Consider the following 25,189-nt stretch of genomic DNA (forward strand, 5'->3'; position numbering starts at 1 on the left):
AGATTGCACAGATACTATCGATGGGAATGGCCTCACAGACGAAAGCGGCACCAGGCGAGGAATTCAGTAGTTGCAGGAGATTACTTGAAGGGGAAGAGATGGGAATTCCTGTGGCCACCATTGAGTCTACAACGTGGCACGTTGAATTACAATTCCATAGCAATGCTCAAAGACACTGATTGTCAGACACCTCGATCTCATTTGTATGCAATGCCATCAACTGAAATATATATCATGAGGAACACATATTTTGTAACACTCAGGTGCTGACAATTCAAGTTCTTCAGTCCTTTCCTGGTATTTTGACTCATGTTTACCGTTCTGCAGTTAGTAACATCCTGTGTTGTAAGATGTGTTACTGAACCAACAAACTGTGTACTTCCCTTATCTCCAGCCCAGTCACAAAGACAAGGAAGAAGGTGAACATCTATTTTGGCCTTTCTAAACATTGATACGAATCTCCTTGGGAAAAGGAAAATGTTTACTTTGTCAGTTCTGCTGTGGATCCGTGAGTATGGCTTCCTAGATTATTCCTGAATTAGCTGCATCGAGGAAAAGAGGTTCAACATGTAAATAACAAAGTGCTGAAATTGAGGAAATGGATGTGCAGTGTGTAGCCAGCTATATCAACACTTTACATATTGAGACTCGAATTTATATGATTTGCATTTTTGAAATCGAAGGAATTTGCAAAAAAAGGAAAAGCCGGAATGGAATGAGTTGTTTGCATTGGATTTGGATTCTGTTTATTGTCACGTGTACCGAGGTACAGTGAAAGGTATTTTCCTGCGAGCAGCTCAACAGATCATTAACTACATGAAAAGAAAAGGAAATAAAGGGAAATACATAGTAGGACAACACAAGGTACACAATGGAACTACATAACACCGGCATCGGGTGAAGCATACAGGGTGTGGTGTTAATGAGGTCAGTCCATAAAAGGGTCATTTAGGAGTCTGGTAACAGCGGGGAAGAAGCTTTTTTTGAGTCTGTTCGTGCGTGTTCTCAGACTTCTGTATCTCCTGTCCGATGGAAGAAGTTGGAAGAGTGAGTAAGTCAGGTGGGAGGGATCGTTGATTATGCTGCCCGCTTTCCCCACGCATCGGGAGGTGTACATGGCGTCACTGGATGGGAGGCAGGTTAGTGTGATGGACTGGGCGGTGTTCACGCTTCTCTGACGTTTCTTGCGGTCCTGGGCCGAGCAGTTGCCATACCAGGCTGTGATGCAGCCCGATAGGATGCTTTCTATGATGCATCTGTAAATGTTGGTAAGAGTTAATGTGGACACGCCAAATGTCCTTCGTTTCCTGAGGAAGTATAGGCGCAGTTGTGCTTTCTTGGTGGTAGCATCGACGTGGCAATACTAGGACAGGTTTTTGGTGATGTGTCCCCCGAGGAATTTGAATATTTGAGTTTGGGTATCTGAAAGTGGAAAACGGGAGGACGATGTGTCCCGCTTCTGAAACCTCAACATACTTGAAAGGGACGGGCTGAATGGATTAAATTGGGAATGTAGATCCAGAGAATAGAAACGTAACATTCCAACAGAATAGAAGGAGGCCATTTATCCCATCCAGTCTGCACCGACCCTCTGAAACTGCGCCCTACCCAAACCCAAACCCATTCCCCCGTCCTCTACCTGTTATCTGCCCTGCACGTCCCTGAACACTAAGGGGTAATTCTACACTAGCCAATCCACCCAACCTGCACATTTTTCGACAATAAAGCACACTTTAGCTTGGCCATAGCACCTACCCTGCAAATCTTTGGACTGTGGGAGGAAACCGGAGCACCCGGAGGAAACCCACGCAGTCACGGGGAGAACGTGCAGAGTCCACACAAACAGTGACCCGAGGCTGAAATTGAATCCGGGTGCCTGACAGTGTGAGGCAGCCATGCTAACCACTGTGCCACATGCCACCCCTGAAATGAAAATAGAAACAAAATATCTCAAGGATACATTTACAGTCCAGAAATGTGCAGACCGGGTCCTGCTAAATTGCCCCTTATTGTCCGAAGGTTAGATAGGGTAATGGGGGCAGGGAGTAGGGATTGGGACTGAGGAGGTTGAATTCCAGAGATTGAATTGCAGATGAACCGAATGGCCTTCTGCAGCGCAGGGATTCTATGATTCTGCCGAACTCACTGCAAACTAGAAATGATGATAACAGAAAGTTTGGAGACGGAGTTAACATTGACGTCTGGAGACGATGAATTATATTCAGCTCAGATGAGGTCAGGCGTGAAAGACGATTAATAAAAACAGTGAGGATAAACTGTACTGTTCGATAGTACCTGTGACAGCATTCATTACCAAATGGAAATGGACAATGTTGAGCAAGAGGGACTGATATAGGAGGCAGGCGTTGCCACAGCATGTTGGGGCACGGTGCGGATCTAAATCCGTAGCTGGTGATTTGAGAGGATGGGACCTATGGGACGTGTACGAACACAGGCATGTCCAATTTGACCCCAGGAGATAAAATTACTCAGTTGCTTCGAATGAACGAACACGTATTTTGGAAGAGAACAGGCAGGTGGGAGGGGGCGAAGAGGGATGGACGGAGCAAGGAAGGTGGTAATGATCAGGGAGGCTAAGTGAGACAATTACCAAACAGAACATTAATTCTCAGAACTCATATATACTTTATGGCATGGTGGCACAGTGGGCTGCGTGTGTTTCCTCCGGGTGCTCGGGTTTCCTTCTACAGCCGGAAGATGTGAAGGTTTGGTGGATTGGCTATGCTAACTTGCCCCTTAACTTGCAGGTTAGGAAGGGTTATGGGGATTGCGTGGGAATTATAGGGCGGTGGACTGGGCCTGGGAGGGTATTTGTAACGGTCGGTGTTAGTCGAGCTGGGCCGAAGTGCCTCCTCCTGCGCTGTCGGGATTCTATGGTTCTATATTAGGAGTTGTTTATATCTTCCATTCTCCGGATATGATTGAATTCAGCGAGAAATACAGTAATTTTGTAGTCTGTCTACAGATGCTTCCTGAACTGCAAAGTGTCTCTGCATCACCTACTTCTCTATTTTGTTTCCCGTCGTTACCGAGCAACTTGCTGTCCAAAATATTGGATCCCTCCAATTATTGTTCTCTGGGGAAGTTGTTCGCTCTGCATTTGAGGAGGTCAAAGGGCAATAAAAGTCACAAGCTGACTTTTTACCCAAATAGTTATACAGGGAGACAGAGGATATGGAAAAATAGGTCTTTGAGCCAATCGATCACGAAGCAAAGGTATTGGTTAGATGATTTTATTTGTGCGAATGGGCAATGGTTTCCGCGAGAGTTCCATTTGGCACGTACGCGGGGCGACTGCTGTTTGCTGTTCATTTAGCAATTTTGTCTTTACTGTTGGGGGCATGATTAGGAAGCTCTAATCTTAAGTCCCCCAACATCCCTCATCACAATTTGCAAGAGCCGGTGCAGATTCGATGGGCCAATGGCCTCCTTCTGCATTGTAAATTCTATGATAATCTATGATAATTTCAGACTGCTCCTTATTCTGAGTCTGTGATTCTTGATTGTAGATTCAACAGCCATGGCAGGATGTGGGGAGTGTGGGGAAGGGATTATAAAATCTGTCCTGCACTGTAATAGTTTTATAAGTTCCAATTACCTCTTTGCTTCGAAACAGTAGAGGTAACAGGCTCAGTTACCTCAATCGCTCCTCACTGGCGAGTTCCGCCATCCCTGGAATTAACTTGGTGTATGCTTTAAGGCACATCTGAAGTTCCTTAGGAACGGAGACAAACACTGTGCACAATACTCCCGATGCAGACGCAACACGTCTGTATCGCATTGCAGCAAGGCATCTTCATTTCTGTCCTCAAATCCTCGTAAATTAAAGGGCAAAATGGCATTTTCGTTGCCAATTGCGGACTGCACACACCAATGCCCCGTTGCCCTTCAGAAGGTGATGCTGTTCGTGAACCGGTACAGTCACTGGGGGCAGGTGTTAGGTCCTTATTTGAAGGAAATGGATGTTGCCTGGCACTTGCTCTGCCTTTCTGTTCATTTCCTACCCAACTGCATACTTGCACACTTATTCATGTCATATCCCACCAGTCAGGAGCAAATAATGCGTGTCCTTGATATGTATGTCCCTGTCAGGCAGGGAGGAAATGGTCGAGTGAGGGATCCATGGTTTACAAAAGAGGTTGAATGTCTTGTCAAGAGGAAGAAGGACGTAAGGATGAGAAAACAAGGTTCAGTGAGTTCACTCGAGGGATACAAGATAGCTAGGAAGGAGCTCAAGAAAGAGCTTACGGGAGCTAGGAGGGGGCATGAGAAGTACTTGCCGCAGGACCAAGGTGATGTTAGGGCCGGTCACGGACAAAAGTGGGAACGTGTGCATGGAGTCTGCAGATACAGGAGAGGCCCTAAATGAATACTTTTCTTCAGTGTTCACAAAGGAGAGGGGCCATGTTGTTGAGGAGGATATTGCGATACAGGCAGCCAGGCTGGAGGACGTAGGTATTCGAAAGGAAGATGTGTCCGAACTTTTGAGAAGTCTGAGGATAGATAAGACCCCTGGGCCTGATGGGATATACCCTTGGATTCTTTGGAAGGCGAGGGATGAGATTGCAGAGCCTTTGGCTTTGATCGTTATGTCCTCACTGTCAGGAATAGTGAATTCCTCACTACAGGAATAGTGCCATGAGACTGGAGAGAGGCGACTGCTGTCTCCTCGTTCAAGAAAGGGAATAGGTATAACCCTGGGAATTATAGGCCGGTTAGTCTCACTTCGGTCATAGGTAAATTATTGGAAAGGGTCCTGTGAGATAGCGTTCAAGATCATTTGGAAAGATACAGCGTAATTCGGGATAGTCAGCATGGATTTGTGAGGGGTACGTCTTGCCTCACAAGTTTGATTGTATTCTTTGAGAAGGAAACTGTGTACATAGGTGAAGGTAGAGCAGTTGACGTCGATGCATGGATTTTTGTAAGGCGTTTGATAAGGTGCCCCATGGTCGGCTCATGCAGAAAGTAAGGAGGCATGGCATAGAGGGAAATTTGGCCGATTGGATCAGTAACTGGCTATCACATAGAAGACAGAGGGTGGTAGTAGACGGTACATTTTCATCCTGGAGCCCAGTCACCAGCTGTGTACCACAGGGATCAGTGCTGGGTATTCTGCGATTTATGATTTTTATCAATGAATTGGATGATGGAGTTGAAGGTTGGGTTAGTAAATTTTCTGATGACACCAAGATTAGTGGAGTAGTGGATAATGTCGAGGGCTGTTGTAGGCTGCAAAGAGACATTGCTCGGATGCAGAGATGTGCTGAAAAGCGGCAGATCGAGTTTAACCCTGATAAATATGAGATGATTTATTTTGGTAGGATAAATTTGAATGTGGATTACAGGGTTCACACAGGTTTCTGTAGAATGTAGAGGAGCAGAGAGATCTCGCAAGTCATGTCCATAGATCTCTGAAAGTTGCCACCCAAGTGGATAGACCCGTGAAGAAAGCCAATAGTGTGTTAGCATTTATTAACGGGGGGGATTGAGTTTTACAGCAGCGAGGTTATCCTGCAACTGTGCAAGACGTTGGAGACCACATTTGGAGTATTGTGTGCAGTTCTGGTCACATCATTATAGGAAGGATGTGGAAGCAGTGGAAAGGGTGCAAAGGAGATTTACCAGGATGCTGCCGGGATTGGAGGGTAGGTCTTATGAGGACAGGTTGAAGGTGCGAGGGTTTTTCTCATGGGAGAGAAGGAGGATGAGAGGTGACTTAATTGAGATGTATGAGGCGATGAGAGGGATACATAGAGTGGACGTTCTGCGACTTTGTCCTCGGTGGATTATAGCTGTTACAAGGGGGCATAACTTTCAGGTTCATGGTGGAAGATATAGGAGGGATTTCAGAGGTAACTTCTTTACTCAGAGTGTGGTTGGGGCTTGGAACGCATTCCCAGATATGGTAGTGGAGTCGGACACTTCAGGAGCTTTCAAGCGGTTATTGGATAGGCCTTTGGAGTGCACTAGAATGATTGGGAGTAGGTTGATTTGATCTTAGTTTCAGACTAGTTCGGCACAACATCGTGGGCCGAAAACCCTGTACTGGGCTGTACAGTTCTATGTTCTATATTGAAAAACAATCCTAGCTATCGTGTTTATATCAGTAGCTAGCTTGCACACATATTTCATCTTCTCTCACCTTTTGCTTTTTTAGTTGTCCTCTGCTCGCTTTTAAAGGCTGACAATCCTCTGGCTTCTCACTGATCCTCGCCACTTTCTGTGCTTTTTCTTTTGCTTTTATTATGTCCCTGAATGCCTCGTCTGCCACTAGTGCCTCGCCCTCCCCTGAGCAGGTTTACTTCTCCTTGGAATGAATTTCTGTAGAGCCTCAACTCTGGCCAATTCCTCTCTCATGTCTTTGTCGTTACCCTTATTTCATTGGGAAAGCGTTAGATTTGATTGCAGCTTCTCCCTCTCAAACTCTAGTGAAAATATGTGGTCACTTCTCCCTCAGGGTACCTTCGCCTTAAGTTCCCTAATCAAGTTTGCCTCATTACACATCACCAAATCCAGAATTGGCTCTGTCACAAGTTGCTCCAAAAAAGCATGTTCTCGACATTCCACAAATTCCTTTTCTTGGGACCCATTACCAACATGATTTTCAAAATACACTCGCATATTGAAGTACCCCGTGATTCATATCATATTGCCTTTTCGATCTCCTGATTTACTTTCTGTCCCACAATCTGATCACTGCTAGGGGAACTGTACATAACTCCCATCAGGACCGTTTTACCTTTGTAATTCCTCAATCCCGCAGAGTTTCTATGCATTCTTATCCTACATCGCTTCTTGCTGTCGATTTATCTTCATTCCTTACGAACAATTCAACCATTTGCCCATCCACCTGTCCTTTCGATAGGATCCATATCCTTTAGATCCCAGCCTTGATCCCCTTGCAGCCCCGTCTCTGTGATGCCCACAGCATCGTACCGGCCAATGTCAATGCGCGTGACAAGCTCATTTTCCTTGTTCCGTATGCTGCACGCATTTACGCACAACGCCCTCAATCCTGCATTGACCACCTCCCTTCTCACACTTGTCACCTTTTTTTGCTCTTCCTGAGGTTAGCTTTCTGCCATTTTCTATAATCTCTGGTCTATTACGTGTTCGGGAAACTTAACTAAACTCTCCTGAGCCTCAGTTCATTTAACTAGTTGAAAGTCCGCATAATTAACCTGCCCTTCTACCCCCTCATATAACTTTGCTTTTCCAATTCTCCATGAAATTGAACCCCCCTTCCGCCACTATTAAGTTTAAACCCTATCTACAGCCCTAGTTATACGGTTCGCCAGGACTCTGGTCCCAGCATGATTCAGATGAAGACCGTCCCAACAGAACAGGTCCTCTCTTCTCCAGTACTGTTGCCAATGTCCCATGAATTCAAATCCATTTCTTCCACACCAGCCTCTGAACGGCTTTCAGATTCCATGACAAGAAATTAGCACACACAAGTAATTCCTTACTGGTTATCTATGTCCAATCGTGACTGTCGATTAAGGGTACATCATGCACATTATATGAGCACAATTAACAGATAAGATGCATGCATAATTAAACAATAAAATCACAACAAAGGCACTCAGAGCATCTTGAATTTTTTGATATCCAATATCAGGGATGTAGCTATCAATCCTAATCAATCCTGCTGCTCCATGGCTCTTCTTGAGGAATGGTTGGTATCCAACACCCCTTCCTATCCTTATCAGCAGGAGAGGATACAGAGGAGATGTACCAGGATGTTGCATGGTCTGGAGCGTGTCAGCTGTGAGGAGAGGTAGGGTCAACTCGGGTTGTTTTCACTGGAACGACAGAGGTTGAGGGGCAACCTGATAGAAATCTACAAAATTGCAAGTGGCATGGACAGAGTGGATAGTCATGTGCTTTTTCTTTGGGTGTAAAAGTCAAGAACGAGGCAGCAGACGTTTAAGGTGTGAATAGGAAAGTTTAGAGTAGATGTGTGATCAAGGTTTTTTTCAGACTGTGGTGATTGCCTGGAACGCGGTGCCCGAGGAGGTGGTGAACGTTTAATAGGTATCTTGAAAAATAAACAAAAAGGATGGGAATAGATGGCAAGGTACCTCTGAATTGCAGCAGGTTTTAGTTTCGATAGGCATCATGATCGGCGCAGCATTGGAGGATCAAATGCACTGTTCCGGGGCATCAGGAACATATATGAGAAAACAACATGTTCTGTCTGGCAAATTAATCTATTGGACTAGGGTCAAGGCAACTCCAGGGATGAGAAACAGGACAGAAATGGGTTCTGAGATTGTCTGTTTTTCGGAAAAAAGAGAGGGCGAGATCAAAGCGTTATTGATCTCAGCCTTCCTCTCGTGCGTTCCATTTATGGATGAAGCAATTGGCTGAAATAATTAGGACTATTCGTCGGCCGACAGAATTGGCTTCCACTGCTGAGTGAATTTTCAATTCTAGTTTCAATTCCGAAATACTGAACTGGCTGGGAATATTATAGAAATCACAGAGTTCCTACAGTGCAGAAGGAAGTGCACCAGAATGATTGGCTCATCATGTCTGCACGACACTCCGACATAGCACCCTCCCGAGGACCACACCATTTATCCGTAACACCACATAACATTTTGAACACCAAGGTGTAATTTAGCATGGCCAATCCACCTAATCGCCACATCTTTAGACATGAAAGAAGAAGTTATCACGGCCAACTCACTTAACATGCAAATCTATGGACACTGAGCGACAAATTTAACATGGCCAGTCCAGCAACCGTGCAGATCTTTTTGCCATCCGCATTGGCCAATCAACCTACGCCCCACATCTTTGGAAGTGGGTGGAACCTGGAGCATCAGAATAAAACCCACGCAGACACGGGGAGACCGTGCAAACTTGACCCAAACAGTCCATGTTTGGAATGGAACCTGAGTACGCAGCACTGTGCGGGATGTGTTATCTAAACGTGTTACAATCCGAAATCGTCTTATTTCGCTCGTAATCATATACGGAGCTGTTGCTCGTTCATGAGCAAGTAGCAAACGGAAGAATATCTGTCCCATGGTACAATGAGCGCTAATTGAAATGAAATTAAAATGACTTATTGTCACAAGTAGGCTTCAAATGAAGTTACTGTGAAAAGACCGAGTCGCCACATACCGGCGCCTGTTCGGGGAGGCTGGTACGGGAATTGAACCGTGCTGCTGGCATACCTTGGTCTGCTTTCGAAGCCATTGATTTAGACCTGTGCTAAACAGCCCCTTAGAGGCAGATCTCATCAGGGATGGGACGAGTAAATATTATTCAGAGAAACATTTGAAGGGAGTGTCAGATATACCCACCCAGAAGCTTGCTGTACAATATGTTCATGCACCAAATTGGTGTTCGATTAGTCGTGTTTCCTTGTGTTTTACCTGACGACCACTCCGAACATCTACGCGTCTGTGGCGAATCCAAGTGGTCAATGAACTGTTCAACAGAGTAATCCCTCAATACTGAGTGCTATGCTACTGTCGCCAATAGAGATAAGGAAAATAAGGAGAATGCATTATCTTGGGGACCTCACCAGAGGCTCCGTCGATTTGAACGATGATTGGATGAAGGATATTCGGTCAGCCAAGGCTTGCCACATGTTGCAGTAACACGTTCCATAGCATGAGAGAGGGGAGGGAGGTGGATTGGGGGTCATTGTGGACTTTCTCCGTTTCTCTCAGTTAGAACCTCCACACACCTCTTTCAATGGACCCTGACCCACCCTGTTGTGAGGCAAGGAGAGAGAATAGCAACACAGTTGCCACCGGGCCCTATCTATCCTCGCAACCTGATTCACTCGCGTTATGTCTGATCCACCTTTTCCTGCTCAACTTGAAAATCTGTGGATCACGAGGTGCACAACTTTCAAACCATTATGCCACCCGTTCACCAGACAGAAATTTTACTTTTAAAACGTTATTTCTGAATGGCATCGCCCTTGCCAGAATGCCATGTCCCTCTCCGTTCCACCCCGCCTCACCGCAACACCCCCTGCCTCCATCACTCACTTCACCACACACCGTGCCTTCGCACACTACACTCTGCTTCCTCTCTACACCCTCTGCCTCCCTATACTTCAACTCATTCCAACACCCTCTGTCTCCCCTCAGCACACCCACCTTACTCAAAGCACTCTTTCTCACACTACCTGCCTCCAATACCCTCTGCCTCCCCTCAGCACATCCACCATACTCCAACGCACTCTTTCTCACCCTACCTTACTCCAACGCTCTCTTTCGCACCCCACCTTACTCCAACACCCTTTGCCGTCCAACTCACCCCGCGTCACCCATTTACCCTCCGCTTCACCATCACACCCTAGCTCATTGCAATTCGCTGTGACTCCCCCACCTCACCCATACACGTTCTGCTTCCCCGTCACGCCTCCCCACCTCAATCCAAGACCCCGCCTCCGACACATATCCCTCACTACAGCACCCTTTGCCTCTCCCCACACCACACGCCACCACACCTGATTCCAGTACCCTGGACCTCCCCCACAGGACGCCTCACTCCAATAACCTCTGCCCTCCCTCACCGCACCTACCTAGCCAGCATTCTATATTGTCTCTCTATCCATAAATGTATATTGTCTCTCGATCCATAACTTTATACTGTCTCGCTATCCATAACTTCATATTGTCTCTCTATCCATAACTCTATATTGTCTCTCTATCCATAGCATTATATTGTGTCTCTCTATCCATAACTTTATATTGCCTCTCTATCCATAACTTCATATTGTCTCTCTGTCCAGAACATTATATTGTCTCTCTATCCTTCACTTCATATTGTCTCTCTATCCATAACTTTATATTGTCTCTCTATCCATAACTTTATATTGTTTCTCTATCCATGACTCTATATTGTCTCTCTATCCATAACATTAAATTGTGTATCTCTATCCATAACTTTATATTGCTTCTCTATCCATACCTTCATATTGTCTCTCCGTCGAGAACTTTGTATTGTCTCTCTATTCATAACTTCATATTATCTCTCTATCCATTACTTTACATTGTCTCACTATCCATAACATTATATTGTCTCTCTATCCATAACTCTACAGAACATAGAACATAGAACATAGAAAAATACAGTACAGAACAGGCCCTTATGCCGACTATGTTGCGCCGAACCTTTGTCCTAGATTAAGAACAAATTAATCTACACCCCATCACTCTACCGTAATCCATGTACCTACCCAATAGCCGCTTGAAGGTCCCTAATGTTTCCGACTCAACTACTTCCACAGGCAGTGCATTCCATGCCGCCACTACTCTCTGGGTAAAGAACCTACCTCTGACACCCCCCCCTCTATCTTCCACCATTCACCTTAAATTTATGTCCCTTGTAATGGTTTGTTCTACCCGGGGGAAAAGTCTCTGACAGTCTACTCTATCTATTCCCCTGATCAGCTCATAAACTTCTATCAAGTCGCCCCTCATCCTCTTCCGTTCTAATGAGAAAAGGCCGAGCACCCTCAACCTTTTCTCGTAAGACCTACTCTCCATTCCAGGCAACATCATGGCAAATCTCATTTACACCGTTTCCAAAGATTCCACATCCTTTCTAAAATGAGGCGAACAGAACTGCACACAGTACTCCAAATGTGGCCTTACCAAGGATTTGTACAGCTGCATCATCACCTCGCGGCTCTTAAATTCAATCACTCTGCTAATGAACGCCAGCCCACCATAGGCCTTCTTCACAGCTCTATCAACTTGAGTGGAAACTTTCAAAGATCTATGAACATAGATCCCAAGACCTCTCTGCGCCTCCACATTCCCAAGAACCCTACCGTTAACCCTGTATTCCGCATTCTATATTGTCTCTCTATCCATAACTCTGTATTATATATCCATTCATCACACCCATGTTGCCTATCTGTTGATAACTGTATATTTTATTCTCCGGTATCAGAGACCTGTTCGAATTGGAATATGTTCAGGAACGTTTTATTCAATTTCATTATTTTTCCCGTAATTGTGTAACTCTGCTTTTTACAGTTGAAGTCGGTGAGCTGGTCGGGGATGTCGAAGCAGGTGAGTGACACGAGCATAAAAGGAATTGATGTTCAATCATGTGGATCTGGTTTACACAGAATGTCTGATGCGGACTTTACTCTGCACCTTTGTTCTCTTATGTTTCTACTTCTCCCAACCAATCACCTTTAATTTTTGGAATGACAATCACGGCTTCTCAAAAGTTTGTCAATTGTATTCGGCACAATTCCCACCAGTCACCGTGTGGGGGCTGTGAGGTTTAACATTACAGCAGTTACACTGGCACACTCTGTTCTCTGAATCTTCAAAGAGCCATTCCGCATGTGGGTACAATTGATTTTAAAATGCACGTTTATTTCGGCGCACTAGATTTATTGGAACATTAAACACCGAACCTGCTAAATATCGACTTCTATGTTATTTCATTGAGGAATCGCATCTCGCTACTGTGATTGTGGAAGTCGGTTAATGCGATCTGCAGACATTAGTTTCTGCACATACATTGTTTTAAATGCGTTTTGTTTTTATTCCAGATCGTTTACGGAAACCAGTCGTGACTGTGGATCCAGCATTTCGGAAGTTTATTACCGGAGAGAAAATAACTTTGAGTTGCCGGTGCGACTGTCCTGCCACACGGATCGAATATTTTCACAATGGGCAAGATGTTGATCATAAGGACTTTAAGAAAATACAATGCAAGACATATTTAGATCATTCCTTCTCTGTAGGCAGGGCAGGAAAGTATATTTGCCGATGTCAGACTTGGAAGAAGAACGGATGGATACATTCAGATGAGAGCGATCCCGTTCAGATACACATTGGAGGTATGATACCAAATCTGAGTCCGCCTGTGTCATTACATCAACTGCCGATTGCTCTGAAAGTATCAGATCGGTTTCCCCCAAAGCGAATATCAATGGGATTCACTTTGGCCTTTGGACATTGGTCTGCCAAGCTAGCCACTTCAAATATTTTTGTTATATTTTTCCAGGCTAATGTCGGTCTCTTGTCGGCCAACACGGAAGTAAACGTTCAGATTCCTCATCAAATGCTCGTTTTTAAAATTGAATAATCAGTATTACTTCTCGGGGGAACAATACTCCATCTTATTGTTCAGCATTGCATTACAAGCAGCGAGAAAGAGTGTCAGCCATTTGCCAGGATCTGTCCCGTTCAGCACTCTCGGCTAACTGCTGAGGTGCGCACCTCCTGCTGGCAATGAAATTCGCAGCGGAGTGTTTGAAGTAATGTGTCCCGTTGAACGCAGAATCGGCTCCTACGGATTAAATTGAAGAATGGGTTTCCTCCGGGTGCTCCGGTTTCCTCCCACAGTCCAAAGATGTGCAGGTTAGGTGCATTGGCCATGCTAAATTGCCCTTAGTGTCCACAAAGGTTAGGTGGGGTTCCTGGGTTCAGTGGACAAGGCGGAGTTGTGAGGTTAGGTAGTGTGCTCTTTACAAGGGTCGGTGCAGACTCTCTGGACCGAATGGCGTCCTTCAGCACTGTAAAATCTATGATTTTTTGAGACCATAAAAACCTTGACAACACGTTTTTAGATCGTTGCCAAATGTATAAGTTTACACCAGTTATACCTCTGCTGGAAAGGTTTTCCACATTTCCCTGTCTGAAAAATTTAACTTAAACTATGTTGTGGTGAATTAGAGGCACGGTTGAAAACAAAACGAACTTTAAAATTGCTGGAGTGGATACAAAAAGGGTGATCTCAAAATCGACTGACAAGCGATTGGCAGCGGATGGGAGAGGTCACTCTGCGTCGGGTAATCCGTTACGCTGGTTGGTCAATAGGGTTTCCCATTGAAGGGCAAACCCACGCCGTCGGGGAAACCCCGGTGCTGCAGGCAAAACGAAGCATCTTGCCGGTGGGGAATACAGCCCAATGTTCTCCGGTTCCTATCTGGTTTTCTAGTTGACTGTTCGGGTAGTTGAGGGGAGGAGTTCGGAGCATCCGAATGAAACCTACGCAGACACGGGAGAAAGTGCAAACACCACACAGTCAGTGACCCAAAGTCTGTAATTGAACACGGATCCCATGAGCTAAGAGGCAGCGCTGACCCACTGTGCCAACTAGTGTGCCGCCATGGCGACCCCAATTGTCTAACAGTTCTTTATCATTATATCATGTCATACCTCTTCCGAAAGCCTTGTCCTGTTTTACCGTTCTGAGTCAGTTCAAAGGCGAACATGATGAGGGAATAGGATAGTTCAGGGGTCGGTGATCCAAAATAATGCAACTGTTGCAGCACAACAGATTACAACGTCAACCCAAATATATTTGTCTCGGCCACACCTTATCAAAGACATGGCACAACTTGGGGTCCATGATTCCAGCAAACCCAAATGCTACTTTCGTAAATTCTAAAATGTACAGTTATCAATATCATTATGATTGATTTACTTGTTACCATCGCTGCCGCTAATTCTGCCTCAGTATATTTGCATGAAGTAGAGTGGGATGTTGAAGGGATTCCTTCAATAAATACCTTCATTGATTCGACGACAAATATTATATTGGGCACATGGATTTGTCACAATGGCAAAATCGTGTTCCAACTACCTCCACCAGTACACACATTTTTTCATCGACCATATTCTTTCCAAGAGGTTTCAAAACGGTTATTTGTGAAGGTCCAAAGGTTTCCAAAATATTTCCAATAGGTTATCTATGAAGGCCTTGGCTTCTCAAACTTGCCTGAGCTGTGATCATCCTCAGGTGAAATCACCACCATTCAAAGAGGTAACAGCCGATGGTCATCGGGACTGTGGCGACGTGGCCACCTTATTTGCCGTATTGTTTCTGAACTCCAGTGGTACGCAATAGGGTGCTTACCAGCAGGCACGTTCCATTCCATTGTTTTTATTATTTGACAACATGTCGATCACAAAAGTTAGGAGAATACAGGTGTTGTGTCTGACGTTTACAGGGAACTTATTAACTTTCCGTAAGATGTATCCCAATGAGCAATGACGATTCGCAAAGTGTGCATCCTCCGTGGTTAACTAAGGAAGCAAAGGTGAACATCAAAATGAAATATAGACTGTAGAATTCATCGTCAATTCGTGTGTTTTGTTGTTTGCTGCACAGAAGGCGGCCATTGGCCGCATCGTGTCTGCACCGGCTCCCGATGGAACTACCCAACTTGTCCCATTCTCCATCCCTATTTCTGCGGCACTCTGAATTAATCCTTTTCAATATGTATCCAGCTCTCTTTTGATACCTCCGATGGAATCCACATCCACCACTCTTCCAGGCAGCGCATTCCAAACCCAACAATTCCCTGAGTAAAAACATTTCTGCTCATTTCACTCCGAGCCCTCTTGATGACCATCTTGAAATTGTGATCCCCTCGTCGCTGACATACCATCTACTGGAAACAAAATATCCCTCTTCACTCTGACAAAATGTTCAGAATATTGAACACATCAGTTAGGTCACCTCTTAATCAACTCGGATCCAAGGAGAACAATTCCGATTTCTCTACTCTTTCCTTGTATCTAAAATTCCTCATTCCTGCTATCATTCTAGGAACCCTCATCTGAACTCTCTCCAGGGCTTTAACATCCTTCCTGAAATAAGGTGCCCTAAACAGAGTCCCAAATGTGGTCTGACCAAAGATTTGTAGGGGTGTCGCACCTCCTGGCGTGTATCTCAATGACTCGCTTTGTATACTAGGGATCCTCTTCTTAACAACTGTTTCAACTTGCCTGGCCACCTTCAGAGAATTATGCACGTGACCTCCATGGTCCACGTGCTCCTGGAGTCTCCTCAATGCTCAGCCATTGAACCGAGATTGCCTCCCCAAGTTTCTTCTATCAAAATGCATGACCTCACATTTCACTGCATTGAGTTTCATCTACCAGGTGCCTGCCCATTTGGGGCACGTTAGAACCTGGGACCAATTTGGGGAACAGCAAATATTTACTGGACCGATCAGATACAGGGGCGAAAACGGCGATCTATAGACAACAAGACTACGATATAAAAATGAATCGGAAAAATGTATTTAAGGATTGACATAAGGAAAAGTAAAAAAGTGGTTCATGGCAGTCTAGTTTATTGTCAGGTCCGCGGCGAAGATTTGATGCAGGAGGATACGAATCTCATCAACTGTCCATAAAACTTACAAATGGATGCACGGTAGCACAAGTGGATAGCACTGTGGCTTCACAGCGCCAGGGCCCCAGGTTCGATTCCCCTCTGGCTCACTGTCTGCGCTGAGTCTGCACGTTCTTCCCATGTCTGCGTGGGTTTCCTCCGGGTGCTCTGGTTTCCTACCACCGTCCAAAGATGTGCAGGTTAAGTGGATTGGCAATGATAGATTGCCCTTAATGATCATAAAGGTTAGGAGGGGTTATTGGGTTACAGGGATAGGGCGGAAGAGGGCTTAAATGGGTCGGTGCAGACTCGATGCGCCGAATGGCCTCCTTCTGCACTGTGTGCTCTATGTTATATGTTCTATGTTCTAATGTTGAGTTGGAAATCTTCTCCAGCCTGGGTTCTCGTCTATCATGAGATATTAATGGACTCTTCGGCCAGTTTTCCACCAAAGGGGAAGGTTGGGCATGAAATTATTTTGTTTGATTCATCTCTCCATTCGATTCTTTCAGTGAAAACACTAATCTTGGGGTGTCTGCCAAATTTTCGCGTGCGCGGTCGGCACGAACAAAGAATGAGATAACATCCGGGGCATTAAGAATGGGACTACAGTGTGTGTCTGGTAGGCGGGAGTGAGTTCAACAAGCCTCAAACATTGTCCAGGAACGGTTTTAGGGAGTGTCACTGCAGGGCTGGTGTTTCTTCCTGCTGCTCCTTGTGAAGAGAATCCGTTCTTTTATTTAAGTGTAACTTCTATTTAACTCTAAAATGTGTTTCTCGCTTCTTTCGGGTCTTAGTGACCTTATTGCCGTATGGGAGATAGTAACGCTTTCATCAGTCTTAAGCAGTGTCGCTAATTGCCCCGTAAAACAACTTAATTAACTTGGGATTTCTGGGTGTGAAATGTAAATACGCTCTCTGTTCATACGTGATATGCCCGTTCTTAACCCTCGCATTGCATTGACGTGTGATTCTTGGGAACAAACACTGTAAACATACCGGATCCGGTGGGAGCTGCATAGCCTGGATTGCTTTATAGACCCTCTTAATCACATTTTGATTTGATGTTCCGAAATTCAGCGCATCATCGTTTTGACTAAAATCAAACGCTATTTGTTGTGCATCTCAACATCTTGTCTCTGCTTTGTTACAGACAAAGTTTCGCCGCCAACCATCAGCAAACGCCGATCAAACAGTGATACTGTCCTTATTTCCTGCGAAGGTGACATTCGGTTTGCCGGCGGAATATTTTACTTGCACAGAATTCCCAGCGAACATCATGTACAAACTCTCGAAGTGAGCGATGGTCAGAAAAAGCTGACATTTGCTATAAATGTCACGGATCTGGATTCTTTAGGAAATTATAGTTGCCGTTACCAAACATTTGTTTTGGGACATTGGAAGCTGTCCCCGTTCAGCAAATCTGTGGAGGTTACCGAGAAAGGTAAGGATCAACAACCAAGCGGTATCTTTTTGTATCTCAATATTTTATTCGTTGTCGGCATCCTGTTAACAGAAGATAATAGAAGTTAACAGAATGTTCCCATTAATTTGGACATATATGAGATACTTATTGTATGAAGAGGCTGATTGTAGAAACATATATATAGACAAAGTCAAAGATGCAAGACGATACTTTGAAAGCCACTGATCTTCGGGAAAGCGTTCTTCAGGACGCGCGACAATGCAGAATCGCCGAGCAGAAACTTATAGCCAAGTTCCGCACACATGAGTGCGGCCTCAACCGGGACCTTGGATTCATGTCGCATTACATTCACACCCCACCATCTGGGCTGGGCTTGCGAAATCCTACCAAAAGTCCTGGCTTGAGACAATTCACAACTCTTTAAGCTGTGATTATCCCTCTCGCAACGTCTGAACCTGTAAAGACATAATTACCTGCCAAAACGCGCATTCAATATAGCATCTTGCACCATTGACTTTGTCTATATATGAGTCCGTGGAAGTCACCACTTCATTCACCTGGTGAAGAAGCTGCGCTCTGAAAGCCAGTGTTTGAAACAAACCTGTTGGACTTTAACCTGGTGTTGTAAGACTTCGTACTGTGCTCACCCCAGTCCAACGCCGGCATCTCCACATCTTAATAATCAAGTAACCTAGCTATCGCTGTCTCAAAGCCACTCGGTGAGTTGACCTCCACAGCGTTCTGTGACAATGAGTTGTAAAGTTTTACCACGCGCTAGATGAATAAATTCACAGAGACATGAACGATATGAGCAGGAGGAAGCCATTCGGCGTTCGAGCCTGCTCCGCCATTCGTCACGATCATGCTGATCATCAAACTCAATAGTCTGATCCTGCTTTCTCCCCAGAGCCTTTGATGCCATTCGCCTCAAGTGCCATATCTAGCCGCGTATGGAATATTTTAAATGTATTATCCTCAACTACTCCCTGTGGTAATGAATTCCACAGGCTCACTGCTGTTTGTGTTTAGCAATGTCTCCTCAATTCTGTCCTAAATGATCTTCTCTCAATCCTAAGACTGTGACCCTGGTTCTGGAAACACCCAACATGGGCAACTTCCATCAGCATCTACCCTATCTAGTCCTGTTTGAATTTTATAAGTCTCTGTAAGATCACCCCTCATTCTTCTGAACTCCAGCGAGAACAATTCCAACCTGGTCATTCTCTCCTCAAACATTAGTCCCGCCAACCTAGGAATCAGTCTGGCAAAGCTTCGCTGCACTCCCTCGAGAGCAAGAACATCCTTCTGCAGAGCAGGGGAACAAAAATGCACAAAATATTCTAGTTGTGACGTCACCAAGGCCCTGTATAGTTGCAGCAACACATCCCTGTTCCCGTGCTCGAAACCTGTCATTTCAAGCCAACATGCAATTTGGATTATTTGACGTCTGCTGCACCAGCATGCTTTTCAGCGACTGCTGCACAAGGACACCCAATTCCCGCAGCATACTCCCCTCCCCCATCCCCGTAGACCAATCTAACAACCGTTCAGGTCGTAATCTGCCTTTTTGTTTTCCGACCAAAGTGAATAACTTCACATTTATCCAAATTAAACTGGTAGATCCTCCACATTTATGGTTTAACGGATAGTTCCTTCATTCTGATGCTTGCCCTCGGGTTCTAGTCGCTCTGAATAGTGGAAACATCCTCTACACGTCCACTCTATCCAGGCCTCTCAGTAAGCTGTAAGTCTCAATGAGATACCCCCACAACCTTCCAAATTCAGTGGAGTAAAGCCTCAAAATCCTCAGCCGTTCTTCGTATGACAAAACCTTCATTCCGCCTTCTTGTGAAGCTCCTCTGTACCTTCACCAAGGACAACACATCCTTCTTCAGGTTCCGAGCCCATAACTGCTCATAATATTCTAAATAGGGTATGGGCACACCCGGACAGAGCTTCAGCCGTACATTTCTGCTGTTGTATTCCAGCCCTCTCTACATGAATGTTGGCATTATATTTGCCATCCTAACTGCGATATAAATCCATGTTATGTCGTGCATTAGGTATGAGGAGAGGTTGGAAACTTCTGTTTCGTTCTCACTGGAATGACGGAGGTTGAGGGGCGATCTGATAGAAGTCGACAAGACTTTGAGGGGCATGGGCAGAGTGATTAGTCGGAAGATTTTCTTCCCAGGGTGGAAGAGTCAATTACTAGGGTGCATAGGATTAGGTGTGAGGGGCAACGTTTAAGGAGATGTGCGAGGGAAACTTTTTACATTGAGAGTGGTGGAAGCCAGGAACCCGCTGCCCGAGGACGTAGTCGAAGCAGGAACGATAGTGACAGTAAAGGCCATCTCGACAAATACATGTATAGGATGGGAATAGAGGGATATAGTCCCCGGAACGGGAGGGACATTTAGTTCAGACGGGCAGCATGGTCGAAGGGCCAAAGGGCCTGTTCGTGTGCTGTTATTTTCCTTGTTCTTTATTCTTGTTCTTTGTTAAATTTAAGAGAATCCTGAACTGGGACTCCATATGCGGCCAATGCAAAGCCCTGTTTGCAAAATGAACAAGCCCGTTGCAAAGGATATCAAGTATGATGGATTAGAAATGCGGCTATGTAGTTGGCAGAAATGTTTGTGTGTATGTGGGGGTGGGGGGGGGGCGGCTTGAGTTGGTATTAGATTGGCCCCTTGTTTTTTTTTATCGCTGACCACAACAGAACTGAGCTAGGACGTGCTTACAGTGATCGTCCTTCACACACAGTGTTCCGAATCCGTTCAATTGAGACAATATATATATGGCCGCATACCATTTCTACGTTACTAAGTAGGTAATGAGTTTCTGGTTGATATTTTGCAGGATGTACCAATAGTTCGTCTGGTTTTTCAACAAATGTGCTGTAAACAGTTGTATCGAACATCAGTCTGTGGTGTATGTTTGTTTATCACAAGCCATTGGATTTAAGGTTAGGCAGCCAAACCATGCGAAGGTATGTTTGGTGGGAAGATGCCTCAGGCATCTGTATTAACCTGCCATTATTTGATTGAACTGAATTAGAAATAAAATTCATCAGTTGATGGCGAAGGATAAACATTTGCTAATAACACTGCAAAAATTGACTGAGAAACGAGTTTATGTAATTGGCAGGGAATGGTGAGTAGTGATACTTGTAGCTCTGGGAAGGCTTTTATTGGAAATACATTTGGCCACCTTCAGAGGGCACAGCAGTTAACGGCTGCCATTGAAATCAGGAGAACAAATTGCCTATCAAGGGTGACATCTTGCAATCGCTTTTTACATAATGATACATGAACCGAAAAACTCTATCGTGGCGGAGGTATCGAAAGATGCATGCATTATCATAATGGTCTCTGCCAGAAGTGTTGACATTCCCTCCCCCTGCCCCCGAAAAATTCTTACACTGATTTCCCATTTTATCACTTATTAGTTGAACAGAAGAACATGTCGTTGGCCATTGGCCCAGTGTGTGCTGCCTTCATCATCGTTTTGCTGATTGCGGCGCTCATTGCTGGCGTCATCATCAAGCGTCGTGAGTACATTTGCAAAACAGTTCTATATATTGAACCATAGAATCGCAAGAGTCAGGATAGCTCTGGTCACTAAGGCGCGAATTTAGCATGGTCAAGCAACCTCACCAACAGACCTTTGGAAACTAAGGGGACACATTTAACCTGCACATCGTTGAACAGCAAGAGGCAAACTAGCATGATCAATCCACCTAATCAGCACATCTTTGGACAATGAGCAACATTTAAAAAAATATAACCCACCTAACCGGCACATCTTTCGACACTAAAGGACATTTTTTTTTATTATGGAGAATCCACCTAACCTGCATAGCTTTGGATACAAAGGGACAATATAGCTTTGCAAATCCATCTAACCATATCACTGGACACCAGGGGGCAATTTTTGCATGGTCACATCATCTAACCTGATAGATGCCAATGGAGGCGGATTCCTTAAATGTTCTGCACGTGCATCCCTGTTCCATGTGCCTGTGGTCATCCTTCGCAGAAATTCAGTGTTGTATTTCCCAGTGGCAAAATTTCCGAAGGTTAATTTCGATTGACAAAATAGTTCAATATGTGAGGAGGCACGCAAAAGTAACTGTTCGTTCTGAAGGAAAGTCAAAATACGAGCTAAGCAAACAATATAGATATGTCCATCAGCCTTGAGATAAACGTATTTATAAAATGGGAGAATTCCTGAGATCCTTATAGTGCATACATTGTTGAAGGAGGCCTTTCGTCCCATCGAAATTAGCATGCCGCCCAATCCCACTACCCTCCCCATCCTCGTAGACCAATCTAACATTTGAACACTATGCGGTAGATGTGCATGGCCAATGCACCTAACCTGCACACATTTGGACACTAAGGAGAATTTATCATGACCAATACACCGCACCTGCACATGCTCGGGCACTAAGGGACAAGTTAACATGGTCAATCAACCTCATCGGTACTTCTTAGGATGTTAATGGTCAATATTGTCAGGACCTTTCCACATGTTTTGACACTAACTGTATTCAGCAATGCCAATACACCGAGACTGTGTGTGGTATTCGGAGCTCGCGGCGGAGCAGAGAAAAAGTGCAAACTCCAGAAAGACAGGAACCCAAGGTCAGAATCCAACCGGGTCCATTGGTTTATACATACAAATTGAAACGATCGAGAGGTATTTTATTTTTTCTAAGTTTGTATTGTCGAATTTGCCACCTTTTATTAAACAGGCCAAGTTCTTTTCCGTTTCAAACATAGGAAAACAAAGCTCTGCGAGCTGTCAAATGGCTGCCCAAAATTCAAAGGAGGCCGCCACATGATATTGGGCCAAATTGAATCCCAACTAGACTCGGCAGGTCCTTCCTTCACTTAAACATGCGCAGTTTCACTGTTACTTAGCTTGCTAGGCTGAGTTTCACACACAACATATGTCCAGTATGAAGCTTGCGTCTTCAGGCATGGGGAGGACAATTTCGAGGAAAACCGACGACCTTTTTGACATGTTTCACCATCTGTTTTCACAACAGGGCGAACAGAAAGTCAACTCAATGAGAGGTGAGACTATAATCTGCTGCATTGAATGTTGATAATGGCACATTTATTCAATGTATCGAGTTGCACAATAATTACCTGCGTTATCCAGATGAATCGTTCCGAAACTTGATGAATTTTAAAAAGTAAATTTAATTTGGCCTTCATTCAAAATAACATATTGCCGTTTTCCATATTTTATAGTGCTCCAGCCAAAGGAGATGGAACTCGAAGGTATCAAGAAGATGATGGCACGTGTGAGTGCAGAATCGATGCTAGTCGCTAGTTTTCATGATCAAGAATTTATTTTAGACGTTTTTGGGGAATTCCTGTGACGAAAAATGTTTTAAAGGCACAAAGACATAAAATACTGGGCAAACTCAGAATCTCTGATTGCATCTGTGGAGAGCGAAGGAAGTTAAATGTTCCCGTCTGCATGACGCCTTTACAAAGCTGGAGGGAAATGGAAATAGGTCAGATTTATACTGTTCTGCGTGTGTGTGTGTGTGTGGGGGGGGGGGGGGGGGGCGTGAAGCGGTGGAGCTGGAGGGAGGGCCAGGAGTAGGGTGAGATTGTCTAAGATGTCTTGCACAGAAAGACGAAATGAATATTAATGTGGTGATTATGGCAATCAAGGATGCTGATAGTGGAACAAAAAGAGATTAGAATGTGTGAATGGAGGAACAAAGGTCAGCACTGTGTTGAGGGCAACGAGGAACAAATCGCTCAAGTGGGGTCGCGGGATGGGGAACAGATCAATGGAACAAATGAAAATAAATTGGTTGAAATAAAAATGGGTGACTGTGGAGGAGAGAGTTCACAGTCTAATGTTCTTGAATTGATTATTAATTCCGGAAGGCTGTAAATGACCTTATCGGAAGGTGAGGTGCTGTTCCTCCAGTTGCGCTGGGGTTCACTGGAACATTGCGGCAGGCCCATCACGGACATGTGGATGTGAGAGCAGGACGTGAGTTGAGCTAACAAAGAACAAAGAACAAAGAAATGTACAGCACAGGAACAGGCCCTTCGGCCCTCCAAGCCCGTGCCGATCATGCTGCCCGACTAAACTACAATCTTCTACACTTCCTGGGTCCGTATCCCTCTATTCCCATCCTATTCATGTATTTGTGAAGATGCCCCTTAAATGTCACTATCGTCCCTGATTCCACCACCTCCTCCGGTAGTGAGTTCCAGGCACCCACTACCCTCTTCGTCAAAAACTTGCCTCGTACATCTACTCTAAACCTTGCCCCTCTCACCTTAAACCTATGCCCCCTAGTTATTGACCCCTCTACCCTGGGGAAAAGCCTCTGACTATCCACTCTGTCGATGCCCCTCATAATTTTGTATACCTCTATCAGGTCCCCCTCAACCTCCTTCGTTCCAGTGAGAATAAGCCGAGTTTATTCAACCGCTCCTCATAGCTAATGCCCTCCATACCAGGCAACATTCTGGTAAATCTCTTCTGCACCCTCTCTAAAGCCTCCACATCCTTCTGGTAGTGTGGCGACCAGAATTGAACACTATACTCCAAGTGTGGCCTAACTAAGGTTCTATACAGGTTCTAACATTAATAGCGTTCGGTCATCATAGGATTTAGAACAAAGAAGAAAGAAATTTACAGCACAGGAACAGGCTCTTCAGCACTCCAAGTCTGTGCCGACCATGGTGCCCCGCTAAACTAAAACCTTCTGCATTTTCGGGGTCCGTCTCCCTCTATTCACGTCGTATTCACGTGTTTGTCAAAATGTCCCTTAAACGTCACTATCGTCCCTGCTTCCTCCACCTCCTCTGGCAGCGAGTTCCAGGCACCGATTACCCTCTGTGTAAAACACTTGCCTCGTACATCTCCTCTAAACGTTGCCCCTCGAACCTTAAACCTATGCTCCCCCAGTAATTGTCCCCTCTACCCAAGGAAAAAACCTCTGACTATCCACTCTGTAGATGCCCCTCATAATTGCGTAGACCTCTATCAGGTCGCCGCTCAACCTCCGTCGTCCTAGTGAGAATAAAACGAGTTTATTTAACCTCTCCTCATAGCTAATGTCCTCCATATCTGGCAACATCCTCGTAAATATCTTCTTCCCCCTCTCTAAAGCCTCCACGTCCTTCTGGTAGTGTGGCGATCAGAATTGCACACTCCACTCAAAATGCGGCCTAACCAAGGTTTTATATAGCTGCAACATGATTTCTCAACTCCTGTACTCAATGCGCTAGCTGATGAAGTAAAGCATGTCATATCTACTCTTAATCACATTGGGCACCTGTGTTACAACATTTAGGGAACTGTGGACCTGCACGCCCAGATCCCTCTGGATGTTAATGTTCCTAAGGGTTCTACCATTTACAGTATAATGCACACCTAGATTTGATACTCCAAACTGCATCACCTCGCATTTGTCCAGATTACACTTCATCTGCCATTTCTGTGTCCAAGTCTCCAATCTATCTATATCCTGTTGTATCCACTGACACTCCTCAGTACGATCAACAACTCCGCCAATCATCATGTCATCCACAAACTTACTGATCAGACCACCCATATTTTCCT

The 25,189-nt window shown here is 44.9% G+C and overlaps 1 protein-coding gene across 1 annotated transcript in view; it reads left to right on the forward strand.

Moving 5' to 3' along the window:
• Positions 1-444: 444 nt before the first annotated feature.
• Positions 445-25,189, forward strand: part of LOC140399734 (uncharacterized) — a 30,323-nt gene continuing 5,578 nt past the window's right edge. The window contains exons 1-7 of the mRNA XM_072489246.1: positions 445-508; positions 12,042-12,077; positions 12,572-12,862; positions 17,306-17,596; positions 21,030-21,131; positions 22,635-22,662; positions 22,843-22,895. Coding sequence (XP_072345347.1) covers positions 478-508; positions 12,042-12,077; positions 12,572-12,862; positions 17,306-17,596; positions 21,030-21,131; positions 22,635-22,662; positions 22,843-22,895 — 832 coding nt within the window. The 5' untranslated portion in view covers positions 445-477. The remainder of the gene's footprint in view (positions 509-12,041; positions 12,078-12,571; positions 12,863-17,305; positions 17,597-21,029; positions 21,132-22,634; positions 22,663-22,842; positions 22,896-25,189) is intronic.

Source organism: Scyliorhinus torazame, chromosome 23 (genome assembly GCF_047496885.1).
Source record: "Scyliorhinus torazame isolate Kashiwa2021f chromosome 23, sScyTor2.1, whole genome shotgun sequence".
NCBI lineage: Eukaryota > Metazoa > Chordata > Chondrichthyes > Carcharhiniformes > Scyliorhinidae > Scyliorhinus > Scyliorhinus torazame.